The 22,079-nt window shown below is 37.0% G+C and overlaps 1 protein-coding gene across 4 annotated transcripts in view; it reads left to right on the top strand.

Annotated features, from left to right (window-relative positions):
- The window catches only part of Clbn (Nuclear export mediator factor NEMF homolog Clbn), a 94,156-nt gene extending 72,502 nt beyond the window's left edge, over positions 1-21,654 (top strand). For 3 of the 4 annotated variants that reach the window (XM_083137777.1, XM_083137779.1, XM_083137780.1), the window contains exons 7-18: positions 523-726; positions 4,721-5,007; positions 5,485-5,592; positions 6,973-7,169; positions 7,904-8,084; positions 8,917-9,111; positions 10,375-10,511; positions 11,844-12,078; positions 14,096-14,277; positions 15,348-15,484; positions 16,644-16,960; positions 21,373-21,653. In XM_083137777.1, coding sequence (XP_082993903.1) covers positions 523-726; positions 4,721-5,007; positions 5,485-5,592; positions 6,973-7,169; positions 7,904-8,084; positions 8,917-9,111; positions 10,375-10,511; positions 11,844-12,078; positions 14,096-14,277; positions 15,348-15,484; positions 16,644-16,960; positions 21,373-21,571 — 2,379 coding nt within the window. In that variant the 3' untranslated portion in view covers positions 21,572-21,653. Of the gene's footprint in view, positions 1-522; positions 727-4,720; positions 5,008-5,484; positions 5,593-6,972; positions 7,170-7,903; positions 8,085-8,916; positions 9,112-10,374; positions 10,512-11,843; positions 12,079-14,095; positions 14,278-15,347; positions 15,485-16,643; positions 16,961-21,372 lie in introns of all 4 variants that reach the window. The other variant, XM_083137778.1, reaches the window with a different exon arrangement.
- Positions 21,655-22,079: the final 425 nt, after the last annotated feature.

Genomic DNA, 22,079 nt, shown 5'->3' with positions numbered 1-22,079 from the left:
TTTTCGAATTTCCATTAATTTCAGTGGGAACTGCCACCATCCTGTTGATATCTCTTTTCTTTTTTAACTATTGCCATTTTATTATTAATAGTTTCGAAAAATCACTTTGCAGATAAGTAAGTACTTTATTCCAGTACTTTAATTTTTTATGCATTTTTCGTTCCCCAAAAGAGTAATTATTAATACAATAAGTTGCAAAAGTGTCAGAGTACTTATGTCCAGTACCAGAAATGGGGTGACTGTGTGACTCTTTTCATGTTGGTTTTTGTGTGTGTGTGTGTACACACACACACGACAAGAAAGTATCAAACTGTAGTGTCCCAGTAAAGAACTTCAATAAGAAAAATCAAGCTTGAACTTTTGAATGCTGGTAAGAATTTTGCAAAGCATTTAATGAGAACTGAAATAAAGAAACTAATTGTTTGTCAGAATGTCATTCCATGGACTTTCTGACAGTCCATCCATTATAAAATTTTGAAATACTTTTTGTGAGTGAAAATAACACCGGAATGTCACTTTCAGGGTTATATTATTCAGAAGCACGAGAAGAGGCCAACCCCGGAAGGTGAAGAGAAGGACTTCTTCACAAACATCGAATTCCATCCTGTGGTGTTCAAGCAGCATTCTAGTCAGCCCTTTAAAGAGTTTGATACGTTCGATGCAGCAGTGGATGAATATTTCTCAGCTTTGGAAGGCCAAAAGATTGATATGAAGGCTGTCCACCAGGTACGTTGATAACTGGAGTTCCATTCCCAACTTCCTACACACACACACACCCAGCAGAGTCCACAAAAATGCCACCCACCACTTTTGCAGACCCTAAAATATCCTGGAAATTATGCAAAATACATAATTTTGATTATTTGTAAAGGAGTCTATTTTTGTTTCTCAAACATTTACAACATCATTAATCAGTTTTTCTTGATTGTGTACAACTCGCAGAATAATCCAGACCTCAGAAAATGTTCTGTTGGTAAATATAGTGATACCTTGATACAGTAAACCCTCGTTAACACGAATCCCAAGGGATCGAAAAATCAAGAGTTAGTGCTAACCGGTGACTCAAATTTTATTGTTGCAATACAGTTTTTTCTACACATTAACCATTTACAATATGTGTTATGTGTGTCGTCATAGATAACACTACTACAGTAATTAACTTTTAAAAAAAGTACTCGCAGATCATTTTCTGGTGAAAAATTCCTGTAAATTGCTCTGTCGCAGATGCGAACGCGTTGTTTGCTCCTTCTTCATTAACTTTATTTGCTTCACCACAAATCACTAATGATGAAATAATTGAATGTCTCTCTCGGAACCGGTACAGTCAACCAGCGGAACAACTAAAATCTTGAATGTCTAAATTTTTGGCAATCTCACTTGCTTTTGACTGAATTATAGGTCCACTTAAAGGTACATTTGAAGTGTGCATATGGTTGAATCATTCTACACTGGTCAAAACAATTAGGGGAGCAAGCAAGAAATCCCAAAACCAAAGTTGGAAAGTCAAAAGTAGCAATGTATGTTGATGAAGTGAGTGTGTCCTCAACCAGTACAATTCATCTGTGATGAATCATCAGCATGAAGAGCTCTCTAGTGACACCATAAGGCACGTGGCAGAATTTTTGATATGAGGAGCAATCACGAGGTCACTTGGGAACACCAGTTGTTTGGTGTTTGGTGCAGACCGTAAGTGCAGGTGGAATTCAGTTGAGTAGTATTGAATAAGAACGATGGCAGAACAACACGATTTAGGGGAATCTAGCGCATGGAGAGCCATTGGGAGGATGGAAGCAGGGCAAACACAACGTGAGTGTGGCTGCAGCCCTTGGTGTGTCACGCTGTGTCATTTCCAGGTTGTGGACACGATTTCAACAGACAGGTACAGTACGAAGGAGGCCTGGGCAAGGTCGCCCATGGTCAACAACAGTTAGGGAAGACCGGTACTTAGCATTGTCGGCTCGCAGGAATAGGCAGCAAACTGCAACTGACTTGCTTCGCGGCCTTGTTTTGGCAACAGGACAAAGAGTCTCGGGCCAAACTGTAAACTGTGAAATTGCCTGCGGGAAAGGGGTCTTTATGCAAGAAGACCAATGGTGTGTGTCCCTCTGAATGCCCAACACCGTAGGGCCCGCAGACAGTGGGCTGTGGAACATCGTGAGTGGGGACATGGAGAGTGGAGTTCAGTTCTCTTCTCGGATGAGTTGCGTTTCAGTCTCCAGTCAGATAATCGACGCATTCTCATCTGGAGGGAACGTGGGACTCGCAATTATCCCGCACATGTGCGCGAAGTGTCTCAGTATGGTGGCGGTGGCTTAATGGTATGGGCAGGGATCAGTGTTGGTCGACGTACCCCCCTGCACATTATCCGGAACGGTACTTTGACAGCCTTATGGTACCGGGATGAGATCCTCAGGTCTCATGTTGTCCCAATGGCTGCAGATATCGGTGATAGTTTCATTTTTGTGGACGATAATGCCCGACCTCACCGAGCACGTCTGGTTGACGCCATGCTACGGGATGAGGGTATCGAAGGAATGGTATGGCCAGCATTCTCCCCAGACTTGAATCCCATTGAACATGTGTGGGACACACTCGGAAGATGCATTGCTGCTCGGCCAGCGCTGCCTGCAACTCTGCAACAGTTGGAAATGGCCCTTCTGGAGGAATGGGTGAATATCCCGCAGGCTGTCGTTGATAACCTTATTGGTTCCATGCAAAACAGATGTGCAGCTGTCATAGCAGTTCATGGCGACCACATGCCTTATTAGAGGTATGGATCTGTTGCATATCTGTCCATTTCTGTTGTCTTATCACCGTGCTGTTCTCCTGATTTTGTGCAGTACCTTGCAGAAATCACCCCTAGAACTGTTGTGCTAATGACTCAATAGACATGTATTGTACTGGTTGAGGACACACTCACCTAATCAAAATACATTGCTACTTTTGACTTACCAACTTTGGTTTTGGGATTTCTTGCTTGCTCCCCTAATTTTTTTGACCAGTGTAGAAGTAACGTTTCCACATCTTCGTACTTAGCACTTCGAAGTCGCTTAGATTTGTTCCCGGATCCCGATGCAGCAGCATTAAGAATTTTTTTTACGATCTTTAAGTATTGTAGATAATGTAGATTTGGCAATTCCATACTGTTCAGCAATTGTCGTTTTGTTCAATGCACCACAGTCTACTTCCTCTAGGATTTTCAGTTTTGTTTGCAGATCTATGTCTGCCTGCTTCCTCTTGGCCATGACTCCCGTCTTACTGCTTGCAACTTGATGTTACTCGTACTGGCTACGTTTTTAAAGAATAGAAAAACACATGTGAATACACAACTGAATTTGTTGATTAAATATGTATAAGCTAATTGTTGATGCAATGATCACAATTGTTGAGTGACTTCTTACATACCTAGCACAGGAACAACAGAGGAACAACAGTAAAAAAATTATGAAAAACTTTGAAAGTTCGTGTTAAATGAGATCTAATGACGCAATGGACTATAAAACAGTTCGTAATTCGTGATAACCGAAATTCGCTTTAATCCGATAAAACTTTCTATAAGATGTAATACATTCCTGCCGGGACCAACATTTTGTTCTTGTTATCCAAGTGTTCGTCTTAAGCTAGTTTGTGTTAACGAGGGTTTACTGTATTACATTTTTCAGGGCAACAAATTTTAAATGTGGAAGAATGTAAAATCGAGGAAAATTGTATAATACGAGGGTTATTTTTTAAATAAGGTCGATTTTGCAATAAAAAAAGAAGTAAATGTTTTTTTCAAAAAAACATTTATTTTCTGAATTTACATACACTTCTCTATTTGCTAAAGAACTTCCTTGCCGGTTTAAACATATATCGTAACTAACTACGAGTTTTTGGTTACCCTCCTCATAGAACTCTGCCGCCTGTGAGATAGCCAGTTACTCACGGTCGTTTTCACTTTTTCATCAGTGTCTAAACGCTTACCGCCCAGGAAGGTCTTCAGATGGCGGAAGAGGTGGTAGGTGATAGGTGCAAGGTCTGGACTGTATGCGGATGATGATCTGATCGCATCTTTTGGCTGGGAGGTATTCGATCATCCGCATACAGTCCAGACCTTGCACCTATCACCTACCACCTCTTCCGCCATCTGAAGACCTTCCTGGGCGGCAAGCATTTAGACACTGATGAAAAAGTGAAAACGACCGTGAGTAACTGGCTATCTCACAGGCGGCAGAGTGCTATGAGGAGGGTATCCAAAAACTCGTAGTTCGTTACGATAAATGTTCAAACCGGCAAGGAAATTATGTAGCAAATAGAGAAGTGTATGTAAATTCAGAACATAAATGTTTTTTTTAAAAAAAAAAAAAACATTTACTTACTTCGTTTCTATTGCAAAACGGACCTTACTTAAAAAATAACCCTCGTATTTTGCTATGTTGGGACCATCAAGATTGAATACATAACGTGGGAAAATGTAAAATCCAGGCACGTAAAATTGGTGTTCTGCTGTAAATTCAAAATTTCATGTTTTATTTTATTTAGAGTTTATTTTGCATTTTGCACCCTTTCATGACAAACACAGTAGGAAAATGTACCCCACTACTTTCAAATCCATTAAAAATGAACATTACAGCATGTTATTTCACATTTTGTGTCAGGTATTGTTTACTTTCCAATTGTTTTTTGTTAAGTATTTTAATATTAAGGAACCTTCAAACTGAAATATAATATCTTGTTTCAGGAAAAAGAAGCTATGAAAAAGTTGGAAAATGTGAGGAAGGATCATGTACAACGTCTGTCTGCATTGGAGAAGTTTCAGGAGGTAGATAAGCAGCGAGCAGAGTTGATCACGAGAAATCAGCCTCTGGTGGACAATGCAATACTAGCCATCCGTAGTGCTCTTGCAAACCAGATGTCGTGGCCAGACATCCAAAACCTAGTTTCAGAAGCCCGAACTAAAGGAGATCCAGTAGCATCTAAGATAAAAGGATTGAAGCTAGAGATTAATCACATCTCATTGCTCCTGAGGTATCTAGCTTATGGTTACTATGGCATTCCTAAACCTGAAGGTTTCTTGCTGCAGCATGTCTTCCGCCCTGGGCAATGCGAGTCCCATCTTGACCGTTCCTACAAATTCACATCAGCTCGATTTTAATATTGTAATTCAGTCTTTGTTTTGACCTTTTTACAGATCTCTTACCATCAGGTTTACCAACCAGGATCCTGTAAACTTTTATATTCTCTTCCATGTGTTACGCCCGAAATAAAATGGTCTTTCTTAAAATTTGCACCTGTACATTACACTAAGTATATAGTTAATACAATATGCAAATGTAATTTCCAGCTATGTACTCTCTGCAGAAGTGTCATGTGACATTTTTGTGGGCCCCGCAAAATACCTAACACCAGGAAAGTGTCACCTGGTATTGGGCTCAGTCCTATTTTGAATGAATAATTTTGTGTTATGTACTTTACAAACTGTAAATTAGTTGCTTTTCTTCGCAGTGACCCATATGAATGTGACGGCAGTGTATCCAACTCAGAAGATGAAGGTCTAAAACCCATGATCGTGGATGTTGATCTTGATCTGTCTGCTTATGCTAACGCAAAGAAGTAAGTATATTGTGTTTGTGCGAACAGAATTGTTGTCAGATTCTTCAGACTTTCTGTAATATTTCTTACAATTATTGTGTGCATTTTACAGTGATATGAACTACATTGAAACTATGGTTTGATACTGGTACTTTCAAAGTATTGGAATTGAATGTAATGATGCTCTCACGATAAAAAAATAGCATGATTTAAGATGATTTCACAGCTTCAATATTTGCATGTAAGAACATAATAATAACCATGGTGCAACAGCCCTTGAGAGTCAGGGCCTACCTACCGACTGCTGACTTCACTCCCACATGCCTCATCAGAGGTGCATTATCATCCAACCAGTTACCGGGGTGACATGTGGTCAGCATAACGAACCCCCAGTCGTCATTGTAGGTTTCCGTGACTGGGTTACCCTACTCGTCCGTAGCTCCCCAATTTCCTCACGATGGTGGGTGGCTACTGGTCCCATACACAGGCCGAAATCTCAGGAGAAAAGTTGTTACGCTTCCCCCAGGAAAATAGAACCAGCATGCCTCCCGTAGCCCAAGCCCAAAGCCTGATGCCTTAGACTGCATGGCCTTGGTGCAGGACAACCATTGCATGTAGTAATGAATAATTAATAATAATTACTTTGTTTCTTGCACTATTGTTAGAGGCACATATTTTTGGAAAATAAAGAAACAAAATTTTGGTACAAAAACCGAGCTAATTTCGGGTTCAAAAGCGGTAAATAAAATAAAATTTCGGTGTTATAGCATTGAAAAATTAGATCAAAAGCAGTATATAAAATGACATTTTGATTTTAAAATTGCGAATACAATCCTACATTTGATTTAAAAACTTCACTTATTACACAAAATAACCATATACCTTCTCATAGCACATTTATGTAGTAACCAGAGTATTAAGTTTATTCCTGTATAAAGGGGTCCATTTTTTCTTCTCATATTTACAGCAGAATTAATCAATTTTCTGTGTATTGCATAACTCGCAGGATAATTCAAACTTCAGAAAGTGTCGCTTTGGTAAATAAACTCAAAATTTCATGTTTAAGAGTCTATTTCGCATTTTGCAGTTCATTTCGCATCATATTGTGACAAAACAGGGTAGGAAAATGCACCTCGCACCTTTCAGAAACATGAAAAATTAACATTACAGTGTGTTATTTCACATTTCGTGTTTTCGTCAAAAATGAAATACTGTAGCTCTCTAGCTCTATCTATTGTGTTTATAAAACAAAATAAAAGTTACTCAAGCAAAATACGCATTTGAGAAGTATTACTCGAATGTATATGTTAACCACTCAAATGTTGAAGTGTGTTTAATATATTTGGTGGACTTGTACTGGTAAAACCATGGTTTTGTAATGCGATTATTTTGTTGTTCCAGATACTATACCAAAAAAAGAAGTGCAGCGAAAAAGCAGCAGAAAACAATTGAATCCCAGAGCAAAGCCTTGAAGTCTGCTGAAAGAAAGACGAAGCAGACTTTGAAAGAGGTGCAGGCAATGACGACCATCAACAAGGCAAGAAAGGTGTTTTGGTTTGAGAAGTTCTTCTGGTTCATAAGCTCAGAAAACTACTTAAGTAAGTTGATATAGTTGTACTGAAAGTGTTTAATTTTCTCAGTCAGTTAATGAAGCGGGTTTCTAATGTCTGATTAGAGTTTGTATTTAAGTTAAATGCACTGAAGGGATTTTAAGACAACTTTTAATTAAAATTATCCATATTTCGATTTGGTCATGCTTCAATACACTAAAAGTTTAACCAGAGAATGTAAACTGCTCTGATTCATTTGGTTTATTTTACTTCACTTTTCTGCCACTTTTGGCTAACCGTAAAGATGAAGATAAGTGATATGATGAAATTGATGACATAATGCTCGCAAAGAACACCTATGCACAAGCAGGGATTCAAACCTGGTGTTGTAGTGCTGTGCTAACCACTCTGCCATAGAGGTCAGCTTAAACAGCGTTCAAATAAAACTCGTTTGTATTACACAATATCATGCTAACAAGTTTTATCTGTATTTTTCATTTTCCACTTTACATTTTTTTAAGTACTTTACTTTTGTGGGATCAACATAGTAAAATATCATAAAATGTCCTGCATTACAAGTTCTATAGGTCACAGTCCCATTATAACATATACTTGAGGTTCAGCTATGTTCTTTCAGCCTCATATTCTGTCTAATGCATGGTTACAATTAAATGCTATGTAAGAAAAGTAACTTAAAATTTTGTAGAAGTGACATTTAGGAATTAAGTTTTCTACTCTTTGTGCATTTCACATAGTGATCATCTCGCACACATTGTTTTCAGTCATAGGAGGACGTGACCAGCAGCAGAATGAACTTATAGTGAAGAGGTACATGAAACCGTGTGACATCTACGTCCACGCCGACATCCAAGGAGCTAGTAGCATTGTTATCAAGAACCCCACGGGACAACCTGTTCCCCCAAAGACATTAAATGAAGCTGGAGTGATGGCCGTCTCTTACAGGTGAGATAGTATTCTGGTTGTGTGATTAGCATGTATTGGCGTATCTTCATCAGCTTTATTTTGCTACAAGGTTCACGTATCGTTCAAGATAGAAACCAGTAATAGTATCCGCCCTATTTTTATATATTTTTTTTTTTGCACGGTAATGTTCATTATTGTGGCTGAATCAATGCCTATACCAACATAGGTACTGATTCCCACCAATAACAATGCTTATACCAACATAGGTACTGATTCCCACCAATAACAATGCTTGAAAAGTGTAACAATTAAACGTTGTTAATTGTATTGATTTTGATCAGTTTATCAAAGTTTTGCTTCAGAATATCAAAAAATTACATCAGAATATCAAAAATACCTGTTATGTACATTGGCATCAGTATTATTATTATTCAACTGATCCAATATAAAATAATTACTTACGTGAAATTTAGAAAATTTCGCACTTTCGCCTTGCACAATTTAATGGTTAAATCCTATTAATTTCGAAGATCCACTGTCTTCATTCATGGGCATGAAGATTATATGTTTATATCCATAAAAACTATAAGAAAATGGCAGAATATTGCACTAAATTGTAAGATATTTATAGATATATATTGGATCAAGTTATTGGTAACTTTACCGATACATCGATATGCCTATATTGGCAGATACCAATAGGATACTGATTAATCTGTCCCATCCCTATTATCATTATTAGCAAATCTGGATGAGAACTCTCTTCTAGAGTACAATTCTCAAAAGTTTCTACAGAAGAAGGCTTATGTCAAGTAAAGTAATGTATGGCATTTCTTTTTTTATTATGGTTTGAATCTTTTCTCCCCAACAGTGTTGCTTGGGATGCCAAAGTGGTGACGAATGCCTGGTGGGTCCAGAGTGACCAGGTGTCCAAGACAGCCCCCGCAGGAGAGTACCTGACAACCGGAAGCTTCATGGTCAGAGGGAAGAAGAACTACCTGCCTTCCTGCCACCTCGTTATGGGCTTCGGCTTTCTCTTCAAGCTTGAGGAGAGCTCAGTGGACAGGTAACAGCAAGTTCCTACCACACTTTTAAAATTTTGTGTAATGGTAGCACGATTAAGCCTCGTTTACATGACAGAAAAAAAAGCATTACATATGCTGACCAAGGCAGTCTATATTTTAGTAAAAAATAGACAACACTTACCTGACACGAGATGCCACATGCAGAAATACCTGGAGACGTATGTTGCAGATAACGACTGGAACTTACAGACATTCTTGTCTAGACCCTGTGCTATGTGTATATTTGCTTCTTCCTGTTTGAATTTTATGCCATTTAAGTTTGGTTTCAAGTGAGGGGAAGAGCCTGATAAGAGGGTTGAAATGTCACATTGCTGACTTGTTTTTTTTTTATTATTATTACTGAAATATAGATTCCCTTGGTCAGCACATAAAATAATTTTCTGTAAATATTTGTCTTAATTTATTGAGGAGTTAGTGAGAATTTGAGGCTCATCCATGGAGCATCTTGTTCTATTAGAGTTTGTCAATTGGTTTTTAGTTTATTTAATGCTTGAAATTAGTGTTAACCATGAACTGGTGAGGATAATTTTATGTAGGAATTTCTTAAGTAATTGTTACTTTTCTTGGAATAATTGTAGCATTATTTTAATATAAAAAAAATTGCAGAATTTTTCATTGAAGTGTAGGTTATTTACAGAAACATAAGGTTAAATTATGCAAATGTACTGACACAGTAGAACCCTGATTTGATTTGATTTGATTTGGTTTATTTTACTTACACTTTTGGTTAATCATGAAAATGAGAATGAGTGATGTGATGCAAAGAACACCCATTCCGAGGCTAGGATTCAAACCTGAAACTGCTGACCCCTGCCATTGTAGCACACTGTGCTAACCACTCAGCTACAGAGGTCAGCGAGAACCCTGATTTTACATTTTCCCTGGATTATACTTTTTTCTCTCATTGCAGGTCTTTAAAACATAGTCTTGTAAAAAACATACTGGAGGTTCTGCTATATAACCATATCACCAATAGCCGGTGTCTGTGGCAGAGTGTTAGCACAGCATGCTACGATGCCAGGGTTCCCAGGTTCGAATACTGGCCTCGGCATAGGTATTCTTTGTTCCCTTCATCAATTTCATTACATCATCACTCATCCTCATCTTCACGATTAGCCAAAAGTGGCAGAAATGCAAAGTAAAATAAATCAATCAGTCAACCATATCACCAATGCTGGTAGAATACGATTAATATGTACCATCTCCACCTATTTTTATCTGCAACTTTCATCTTGATCTTCTAGGCATAAGGATGAAAGACGAGTGCGAAATCTGGATGACGATGTGGTCTCTGTACAAAGTTCTCCAGAAATAACATCTCTCTCATCAGATCAGGACCAAGAGATCGATCTTGGGGAAGACAGCGAAGATGATGATTCAGGTAATAAATAGATCTCTGCAGGTACAGAAAAATAAAATGACCTACACTAAAAAGAAAATAAACATCATACAGCAAGAGTTAAATTGAATCAAAATATTCTTTCACTAGGTCTGATGCAAATTACAGTACATAAATGTTTTTCTTCTTCCACGATATGCATAATTTTAGTGTATTCCATCCTCCATTCTGTTACCATGATAATTTATCACATTGCCATATCCATTTCATACATTTTGAAGCCGAAGCCCCCAAAGTTTGTGGGAATATTTGAGTATACCGTATTATAATTTACAATCATGTCATTTTATATACCGCTTTTTCACCACTATAACAGCAAAATTTTATTTTGTTTACCGCTTTTGAACCCAAAATTGACTTGGTGTTTGTACTGAAATTTTGCTCTTTTTTATTCACCAAAAATATGTGCCTCTAGTCATCACTGATCCCCATCTTGGCAAATTACACAAAAGTGGCACAAAAAGGGAAGTAAAATAAAGCAAATCAATCTTGCACAATTATAATCACAGGTGGTGGTGACAACATCGTACAGTTTTCAACATGAACAAAATATCCTCTTTCATCAAATTTTTCAAAATTAATAAATTGAAAATGAGAATCCGTCTAAATTTATGTCTTTTTATGGATTCTGAGATGATAATATTGGTCAATATCCATACCTAGAAAGTTGCTTAATCATCTCTCTCTTTTGGCACAACTCGGTTCTGGTTTTTCTTTCACTTTTTGCAAAAATTTTCAGGCCATGTTATTTTGTTATTAGTTATTCCTTTTCTAATGCTTAGAAGCATAAATTGCATTTTTTTTTTTTTTTTTTGTGAAAGCCTTTTCATGTTTTAGGTACTGAGGTATATACAATATAAATTACAATTTTACTTAGGTTTTTTGTGAGTATAATAAGTTTTCTTCAATTACGACGTTTCGAGAGATAACTTTTCTCTTCAGGTTTTGGTGTTTCATAAGCAATTCATAAAGTTATAGCTTCATCAAAATATTTCTTCCATAGTCATAAGGATTAAGGGTTAGGTGAAATGTGAGCAGGAAAAAGTATAGGAAGATCGATTTACATGCTTTAAAGCCATCGTTTACCAAAGTTAAAACCTATAATACAAACTTATTTGTCCTCCTGTATGAATTTTTAAAAACTGTAAAAACCTTTAAAATTCTAAAAAAACGTTCACTATTTCACAGTCAAGTTGTCTGCAATGAGCTTTCCTTGCGAATGTGGCTAAGTAAAATTGTAATTTATATTGTTAATCTTGTGAGTAATTCGCACATAGTAAATATGAATGAGGTATATAGTATTTTGCTTTACAGGAGAGAATGGTAATGCAAAGAATAAGTTGGAACCGATAGAAGAGACAGTTGTTGAAAATGGGGAAAAGGTTAGTGATAATGAAGAGGATGGTGATCAGAAGCAAAGCAGTGTAAGTCCAGATGGCAAAGTGAGTGATGAAGAAAGTGCCGAGAGCAGTGATGAAGAGGAGAAAGATGAGCAGGAAGTCCAGTTTCCAGATACAGAGATTCACATAGAGCATGTTGCTGGAAATACGTAAGTACTTACTGCAACTGTTTGTTTATTTATTGAGAAATTTTCGGATGCAGCACAAGTGTCCATTTTGCATTGAAATCATCAACAAAGTAAGAATATTAAAATAACACAAAGGATTAACAAAAATAAGTCAAGGTGGCACAATTTGATATTATTTAGCAACAGATGTTCAAAAGATGGAAGAGTGATCTTTTTTTTGAATTTCTAAACTGGGCTTTTCTGTGTAAAATAGATTTGTGATACATGTGCACACTTGAAAGTGGAATTCCTGGAGGAGCGTGTTGCAGCACATTTTGCCATTGACAATTTTGTATAGATAATTGAAATCATTCAGTAAACAATGCTGATAGGGTGTCTGTAAGTGTAGATAGAACAGGAGATGCAGTGTTGAAAAATTGTGTAATGAGGGAACCCTGTAATGAACTGTAGTCAGAAAAAAGTGAATGACAGAATCTATTCTAGAGATCTGAGTGGGACACATCATGAACCAGACTGGAGAGCAGTATTCTTTTATTGGAGAAATGAATGACTTGATGTATAAGATGAGGCCTGAGATATCTCAAATTTCAGTGAACAGATACAGTAGGGATGGGCCGATATAAAATTTACCGATACCGATAACCGATATTCTACCAATCCGATATAATGAGAAATGGTCCTTGAAGAACCTGAAATGTTCATTGATCTCCTTAATAAATGTGTGTTTCAAGGTGACTGCAGTGCAAGAGAAGCTAAATATTTAGACATTTACTTTTTAGAAAGAAGAGCATGGAAATTATCCATAAAAATTACAACAAAATGGCAGAATTTTGCACTAAATTATAAGATATTTATCGATATATCAGATCGGTAATTTTACCGATACACCGATATGCCTATATTGGCCGATACCGATAGAGTACCGATTAATGGGTCCCATCCCTAAGATACAGTATACATAAGAGATGCCTTTTTTGTGGTGCCTGTAATATGTTCCTCAAATGTTAGATTTTGGTCGAAAACAATACCTAGGTGTTTGTGAGGCAATACCGCTTTGATGTTATTGCCAAAGATGGATTAAGATGACTAGCAAGTTCTTTTTGAGAGAGATAGTGTCTTACTTAACACAGAAAACCCAGGTTCATTTCTTAGGATGGGTGATCTCTTGTCAATGGGCTCCAGGTACTGGGGAGTAAAGGCAGCGAAAGCGTGGTCCTGACTACATCACCTCCACTATGGTAAGGTTGAGAATGTATGGTGCCCTACCTCCACATCCCTGTGATTTCATTGCACAGTGCAGTGGGGACAAAAGAGATAAAGCTTCAAGAATGTATCTGATGTGGAACATTTGATGTTTTGATGCCTAAAACTGCAATCTTCATTGGGATAAAATGCATGAAACTCCAGTTTCCATTGAAAAACATAAAATTGAAGTTCCACTATGTAGTGAAACCTAGATGATAAAGTTATGCAGTATATTTTATTGCTTGAGGTATCACTGTACTTTTTAGTTAAACACAACACAAAACAAATGAACAAACTTGAAAAGTCTGTCCAAGCTTTCTACTCCATATCAGTCATCATCAAGGCTAGTTGAGAGACAGGAATAAAACAGCAATTCCAATGTCAGTACTTGCTGTGTCTGCGTGAAGGTGTCATTGCAGTTGCTTAGTGTTAGCAAGTACTGGTGTGTTCAAGTTGAAGTCAGAAGAATGATTTTTCAATTTGATTGTATGAAACCAAAACAAATAAAAGTTCCCACACAAATTATCATTGAAATTATTTGTGTTTTTAAACATGTACACTCCTTACACAGTCTGCTGTCAATTGGCGGTTGTTTCAAAGACATTTTTTGGCAACCCAGAACTATTATCTTTTCTCCGAATGTAACGTAAGTGGTCTGAAATCTGTCCTTCATGGATCTTCGTTTTGTGTTGTGTTTAACTAAAATGTTGCCTACACATAGCATAAGAAATGTTTTTTGTCTGTTCACTGTACTTCTTGTAATTGTAATTAATGGTTAATTTGTTTTGAACAGAGTTACCCTCCATACCACAGCCACGTCCATTCTGTCATCCCAGAATTCAGAAGAAGATACGGTGGTGTACCTAGGAGACGACAAGCCTGTCATTGTCCGGCAATCGAGTGCTCAAAACAGGCGGAACAGAGAAGTACAGAATAAAAGCAAGAGCAAGGACACACTGGAAGACGATGATGCTCGTAAGTTCATTTCGAATCGGCTCATGATATTGAAATTGCTCATTTTTAATTTTATGCTAACAAAGCGACTGTGGAGGCTAACAAAAACAATTGTACTGATACAGAAATTAATTAGTAGGGATGGACCAACATAAAATTTACAGATATTCTACTGATCCGATATAAAATTTCAACTGGTCCTTACCAGCCTCTTTGGCAGAGTGGTTTCAGTTGTTGCTTTGGTCTGAAACCTACCTTAAGGTTGTGACAGTTCAACAGGATAATTTCAAAGGTAGGACCAGATTGAAAAATAGCATGACTACTAAAGTGATAAGCACAGTAATAGTGTACAAGGATGTTGCAAGCACATTTACATCTTGTCCTCTGCAAACAACCCTTTAAAGGATAGAAACTTAAATACAGTGGAACCTCAGTTATACATTCTTCAGGAGGCTATAGCTGAAATCCTGAAAATAATTCTAATATATTGTTAGGTTGGGACCAACATTAAATGTATAATTTGTAAATAAAAGTAAAATCTGAATAGTTCCACTGTATTTCTAGTAGGGAAGGGACAAAACTACCCTCCGCACCACAGCCACGTCCATCTGTATCTGCCGATATAGGCATATTGGTTTATTGATAAAATTACTGATGATTTTACCAATCTGATATATCTATAAATATCTTACAATTTAGTGCAATATTCTGCCATTTTCTTATAATTTTATGGATATAAACATACAACCTCCATGCCAGAAAAGTAAATCTCTAATCTAATATGCCGTTTCATTGCAGTCTGGTAACACATTTATTAAGGAGTTGAATGAACCATTTAGATTCTTCAAAGACCTATTCAAATTTTATATCAGATCGGTGGAATATCTGTTATTGGTATTGGTCAGTGTTATACGTATTTGTACTTTATCTGTATTATTGGCCAAAATTTCATATCGGCCCATCCCTAATTTATAGTATATTGTATACTAACTTTGTCACATCCCTACCACATGTAGTAGTAGTACAATGTATTTGTGTTAGTATTAGGTGCAGTGGAATTTGGTTGTTTTTTAATGTTTTTGATCTTGCAGAAGTTAAGGAAGATAAAGAAAAGAATCAAGCACAGCAGCCACTGAAACGTGGCCAAAAAGCAAGGTTAAAGAAAATGAAGGAGAAATATAAATACCAAGATGAAGAGGAGAGGAAACTTAGAATGGCCATCCTCCAGGTAACAAATCTTCTTTTCCTAAAAGATTTTTCTCCTGTAGCCACTTGTGTAGCAAGATGTAAAATCACGGAGACTTCCGACTTGTAATGTCCCTTTTGGGAAGTCAATGGGTCCTTACAACCTAAAACTGACTGTAATTGTACTCTTCTTCAGATAAAGTGGCACATTCTTCAACTGTTCAACCCTATAAAGTGTGCCACTTTATGTGAACAGGAGTGTACATATAATCTGACCAGTTTTCACTCTTGTTTCAAATTATTTTGAGTGTGCTGAAAGTTTTAATAGTGGGTGTAGATAATAGGTGACTTCACATGTACATGTGAATACAGTTGAACCATGATTTGAAGTTTCTGGATTTTACATTTTCTCGCTTTTTATGTTTTACTGTTTGTTCCCAATGAGACAAAATGTTATAAAAATTTCCCACTTTGTAAGTACCTTCACCACAGTCTCCTGAAAAACATACAATCAAGGCTTTACTGTATGTGTCAGTATGATTTCAGAATTGATGTGTGCTGCGCAACCAGGGGTGCACATATTGAGCACCTGTAAGGTATATATACTAGGGACCGATTAATCGGTACTCTATCGGTATAGGCCGATATAGGCATATCGGTAAAATTACCGATTATTTTATTGATCCGATATATCGATAAATATATGATAATTTAGTGCAAAATTCTGCCATTTTGTTGTAATTTTTATGGATAAAGAAAATGTCTAAATATGCAACTCCTTTTGCACTGCAGTCACCTTGAAGCACACATATATTAAGGAGGTCAATGAACCTTTCATGTTCTTTAAGGACGATTTCTAATTTTATATCGGATCGGTAGAATGTCGGTTATCGGTACTTTATCGGTATCGGCCAAAATTTCATATCGGCCCATCCCTAGTACGTACAAAACGTGGAGAGATTCTTTATGTACTGATATGCACTTCTTTATGTACTGATATGCACCTTTTTGCTGTATGTGTTATAGTTCTTGTAATATAAACACTCAAAACCCTGGAGTGAATTATGATTCAACTTGTATATTCTCCGTGCCAAAAGGGTTAATAGATATGCTTGTACATTTACAACTGTCAGAACAGTAGTCCTATGCAGAGAGTCATTTATTGATTTAAATTGACTGTAGAATTTCTCTCTGCTTCACAGTCTGCTGGAACTCCAAAGGAAGGGAAGAAAAGCAAGAAACAGAATAAACAAGGAAAAGGCCAGCCACCGACAGAGAAATTCAAGAAGCCGAATCAGTCACAGTCGAAATTCCAGCCTTTCCAAGGAACCTCTGGCGGTAGGCATCAGGAAGCGGGTAATGCAGAGAACGATGGCTCTGATACAGAGGTACAGGAGGAAGTGCAAGTGGCTGCGGATGTTGACATGGTAGATTCTCTGACTGGATTGCCTATTCAGGAAGATGAACTTTTGTTTGCTGTACCTGTGGTGGCACCCTACAACACACTTGCAAATTATAAGTAAGTGCTAGAATTGATAGATGTTATGCATAAGTATTATCATTAGGGCCACATATTTATGGTAAATTGAAGATCCAAGATTACACACATATTTCAGGATCTGAAGTAGTACAGGGCGTTTCGTAATTCCCTCCAGGATTTCGAAAGTCGGTTGCTCGGAGGCCAGTTCACCCACGGGGATGAGAGCATGTTAGTCAAGAGAGTAAATATCGAAGTTTTTAACCCACGTTACGAATGTTCGATATCAGGGTTGCTACGCGACTGGAAAACAGGGAAAAGTCAGGGAATTTTGCATATTTTCTGGAATTTACGTGCATTTTGGAGTTGCAAGAGAACCAGTTACAAAATGAACGAACGGTTCATTTCCACTTCCGAATTCAGTTTTTGTGATACCAGTTCCCCCAAAAGATTCAGTTCAGAAACTTGTTCCTCTCGTCGTTATGACTTTGAGTCTGATACGTACAAAATTATGGTTCCTTTGCATTTCGATTCTATATTTATTCACTCTCGGATCTAGGTTCTTGGATCCGTTCATTTTGCAAATCGTTCTTGTGAACCTGTTCAAGACCGGAATTTGGAGAGGCCTGAGATTTTTCCTTAGAGAACAAGCTATTCAAGATGAAACCTACGCACCAGCCATCCTCAGAATTTCTTGCGGAGAAAATGTTGCTTTAGTTTTGTGTGTGGTGATTACATTTCCTTTCTGCAAGAACACACCCGTTCGGAACCCGTTCTCTTTTGAAACGTGAAGCGGAGCAGGTTGGTGTTCGGACAGTTCATTGTTTTTGGATCTACAATAACTTTATACTCCTTGAACCAAAGACAATGTAATACTTTCTGCCTTGAAGAGCAGAATTTCACGTAAACTGGTTGTGGTTGACGTCACACTGGACGGGTGCTGATGCCTAGTAAAAACAAAGGGACTCACTACTTCGTTCTCTCCGTGAACCCGTTCTGTAAATTTGAGTTCTTCATTTGCGACTCGTTCAGAAGCAACCTGATCAACTAGTTCATTTGCTCGTTGTCGTAGTTTTTACATTGCAGAGATGTGTTACACCCCAGAAATTAGTGATTTTATGCAGTATCGTGATGTCATTATTCGAATATGCATGTGTTTTGTACATGTAGAATGAATTTATTTTTAAAAAACTGGTGCGAAATAGAGGAATTAAACGTACGCTGGTCACACATCGTTGTTAGGTTAGGAATGTTGGTTTGATTGATTGATTTAGTTTATTTTACTTCGCGTTTTGTGCCTCTTGGCTAATTTGCGAAGATGGGGATGAGTGATGAAATGATGAAATTGATGAATGGACATTCACAAACAACCAAGCCTGACCAGGATTCGAACCCGGGACCCTTGGCATCGCAGCGCGATGTGCTAACCACTCGGCCACAGGGTCGGGAATGTTGGTTTGATGCTGATAGTAATTTTAGGTATTTTTTTTTTTTTGCGTGTAGAATGAAATTGTGGTGAAAATGAGCCCAAGTTCCTTTTGTTTTATTACGATTTCATCATGCTACAAATGCAACTTTTACATGGTTCGATTTTGATGTATGTCTGTTAACACATACTGCAGAGTTTTAGCGATTACTTAAGATTTTGTCAATATATGCTTTTGTGGTTAGGTTAGGAAGGTCAGGTTTGGTTGTCTTAGAATTAAAATAAAGACCCTGAATGTACTCTACTACGGTTCCGATTTATTTCTACATTCATTCCCACTAGTTTATGATACTTACTGTCGCTTGTCAACCGGAGAATACCTTGACCGTGGGAAGTGTGTATGATTGTGTAGGGCGTTTTGAAGTTTTCTTTTCAACATAAATAACTTTTTTTGAATCCAAACCATGCTCATTATTTTAAGGAAGGTTCAAATTTTGTGTCACAATGATTGCCAAAATTCTATGATAATTAGTCTTCCTGCTAGGAAAATTTGAAAAAATCATAAAACATTCGGAACTGTTACCTTTTAATAGACAGATTTCTATGTTTTCCCGTAATATAAAATTGGTTCCAGCATGTGGAAAACTCAAGTAATGGAGATCTTTGATTGCAAAGTATGGCCCACGTATATATATTTTTTGGTGTATGGTGGGTCACCAGCCCCATTCACATTCTGAATTTCCGAAATATGTACTATTTTCAATAAATTAAAAAATATAATCATTAAACTTATTGCATATTTTCTAAAGGTACATGACCTAATTTTCTGTTGTTTCTCATTTGTATTGATATTATTGAAGTTGTGTTGTATACAGGTTACATTGTACAGCTTTGATATATGCCACATTTTTTTATTGATTTTTTTACACCACTTTAATTGTAATGACTTAGTGAAAATGTGGAAGTACAATAGTTTTTATATTTTCATTGAATAGCATTGTATTAATCACTTGGTAAATTTTCAGCTAATAATTGTGTATATTCATATTCATAATAATTAACGTGCCTGCATATTTTATTGAAAAACATGAGGTTCAGAAGCAAAAATCATGACGACTAACATGTCTGGAAAAATTTCATTTCTGGTCTGGAAAACCTGGAAAAGTCAGGGAATTTCATAATCAAAAAATCGTAGCTACCCTGGATATGCCCTTCCTTGGTGACTCAACAGAAGTAAAAACTAACAGGTATGTCGGGACCATCGTCTGAGACTGTGGACCGCATACGAGCAAGATTACAGAATTGACATCTGTCAAGTCACCAAGGGAGGGCATATCGAACATTTGTAAGGTGGGTTAAAAACTTCGATATTTACTCTTATTCACTGACATGCTCTCAGCCCTGTGAATGAGTTTGCCTCTGAGCAACAGACTTTTGAAGTCCTGGAGGGAATTATGAAACACCCTGTATGTAAAATGGCATTTCAGTGTTAAAATGGTGAATATAATCCTAAATTTTGATCTAAAAACTATCCATAATTGGGAAAAGAGAGACGTGGTAGTATATAAATACGGAGAAACTAGTACTCGTTGAACGAGGATGGTGGCAGTGGCCACTGAAATTAATCGAAAAAGAAAAAACAGCTTCGCAGATAAAAGTGAGTACTAGTTTCTCCGTATTTAAAAACTATTCTTATTACACAAAATAAACACTTTCTTTCTAATAGCACATTTATGTAGTCATCAGATATTAAGTTTCATTCCTGTGTAAAGGAGGCCATTTTTGCTTCTCAAATTTTTACAGCAGAATTAATAAATTTTTGCATTACTTGCAAGATAATTCAGACTTCCGAAAAGTGTTGTATCCATAAACAAACTCTAAATTTCATTTTAAGAGCATATTTCACATCATGGCACGGCCAAATATGATATAAAAGCATACCTCACACCTTTCAGAAACATAACAAGTGAACATTAGTCCATGTTATTTCATATTTCTGTCAAGAACTAAATATGCATGTCTCTAATTATTGCATAGAGTGGGTACCTTTTTTGCAATTGTTCTAATACAGCCAACCTCCATAACACAGCATGCTACGCCACCAGGAACCCTGGGTTTGATCCATCCTGGGAATGGGTGTTCTTTATTAGTGTCCTTTCATCATATCATCCCTCATCTTCGTGATTAGCCAAAAGTGGCAGAAGAGCAAATTAAAATGAAGGCAATCAATCAATCACACTGGTGCAGAGGTCAAACTATTTTGTTATGAACCTCATGTTTCATAAAACAAAGTGAATCAACACAGCAATGGACAGTGTAGAAATATTGAAGCTGTAAAATTGTCGGCAATTTTACTGATATGCCTGTATCAATGAATACCTAAAAAAGTACAGATTTTCTGTCAGATCTGTACTAAATATAGTGGATGGGGTAGATTAATTGGTATCAGCCAATACAGGCATATTGGTACAATTGCCAATAATTTTACTGATATTTGTATAATTTACTGTTTTTATTTATATGAAGATCTTACAAACAAAATTCATGTGCTCTTGTTATGTAAGGTAAATGTTAGTTTCTTTAAGACAAAGCCTGTTGGAGTCTCCTAGTTGAATAAGTAAATGGCCCATTCGGATTCTTTGTGGCACATTTGCAATTTTATATCTAAACTCACGGACATAAAATTAGGCTGGTGGCAGAAGTTCGCACCGTTCCCACATCTGAGCACAACCTCATATGTTCCGAGGTTTATGAGAATTCAAGATCTCATTGTAGAGTTGATCTTTGTAATCCACGTGATACAAACTGACAGTATTTGCTGGAAAGGTCAGGGATGACACAAAAGTGCCCTGGAATGAGGTCGATCTGATGCTCGAACTAGGCAACACAGTGCATGGGAACCAATGACTTTTGTCCTGCTCTTGCCTTGCTTTCCCCATATGTGGCACCAGTGCACTTTTACCCAGCTGCCTATTTTCATGGCCGAGCAGTTAATCAGTATTGCAAATAATTTATTTTGTGCATTTAGGTTCAAGGTGAAACTAACTCCAGGCACGGGCAGGAGAGGGAAAGCAGCGAAAACAGCCCTGAACATTTTCCTCAATGACAAAACCACATCCTCCAGAGAAAAGGACTTGCTCCGCAGTGTGAAAGACCAAGACTTAGCGAGAAACATTCCCGGAAAGGTTAAAGTGTCAGCCCCACAGCTACAAAAACATAAAAAGTAATTTATGCTGCTAGTGTGGCATGTATATATTTTGTAATTTCAAACCTGTAACTATTCTAATTATGAAATATATGTTTAAGTTATGTTAAGCAAATAAGTATATATTAACTATTCATTCTACCTGTCAAGTCTAACAGTTATAATTAATTGATAATTTGGCCTGAGTCGATACTACGGATATCGGTTCAGATTTAGTCACCAAAACTTGCTAGTATTTTCCTGGATTCCAGGCATCCAAGATTGTGCAGCAAAATAGAATTTCTTAATTAAATGACATTTATTTTAATAATAAAGAAGTTTGGTATTTAATGGCATGTGCCATCAATATATTAATAACAAGATATAATCACAACATGTATATTGTTACAACTTCGAAATTTTTAGATAAATCTCGGTTCTTGTTTGTGGGTGGAAGAAATTAGTAAGTTGTGGCAGAATTAAAATAAAACATGGTTAAAATACTTACACAGTATAACATGATGTCCTGTTCACATAATGCATCTGACCAC

This window comes from Lepisma saccharinum, chromosome 16 (assembly GCF_977018435.1).
Source record: "Lepisma saccharinum chromosome 16, izLepSacc3.1, whole genome shotgun sequence".
Classification (NCBI taxonomy): domain Eukaryota; kingdom Metazoa; phylum Arthropoda; class Insecta; order Zygentoma; family Lepismatidae; genus Lepisma; species Lepisma saccharinum.
Note: the sequence above shows the minus strand (reverse complement) of the source record. Positions and strands in the feature narration are given on the sequence as shown.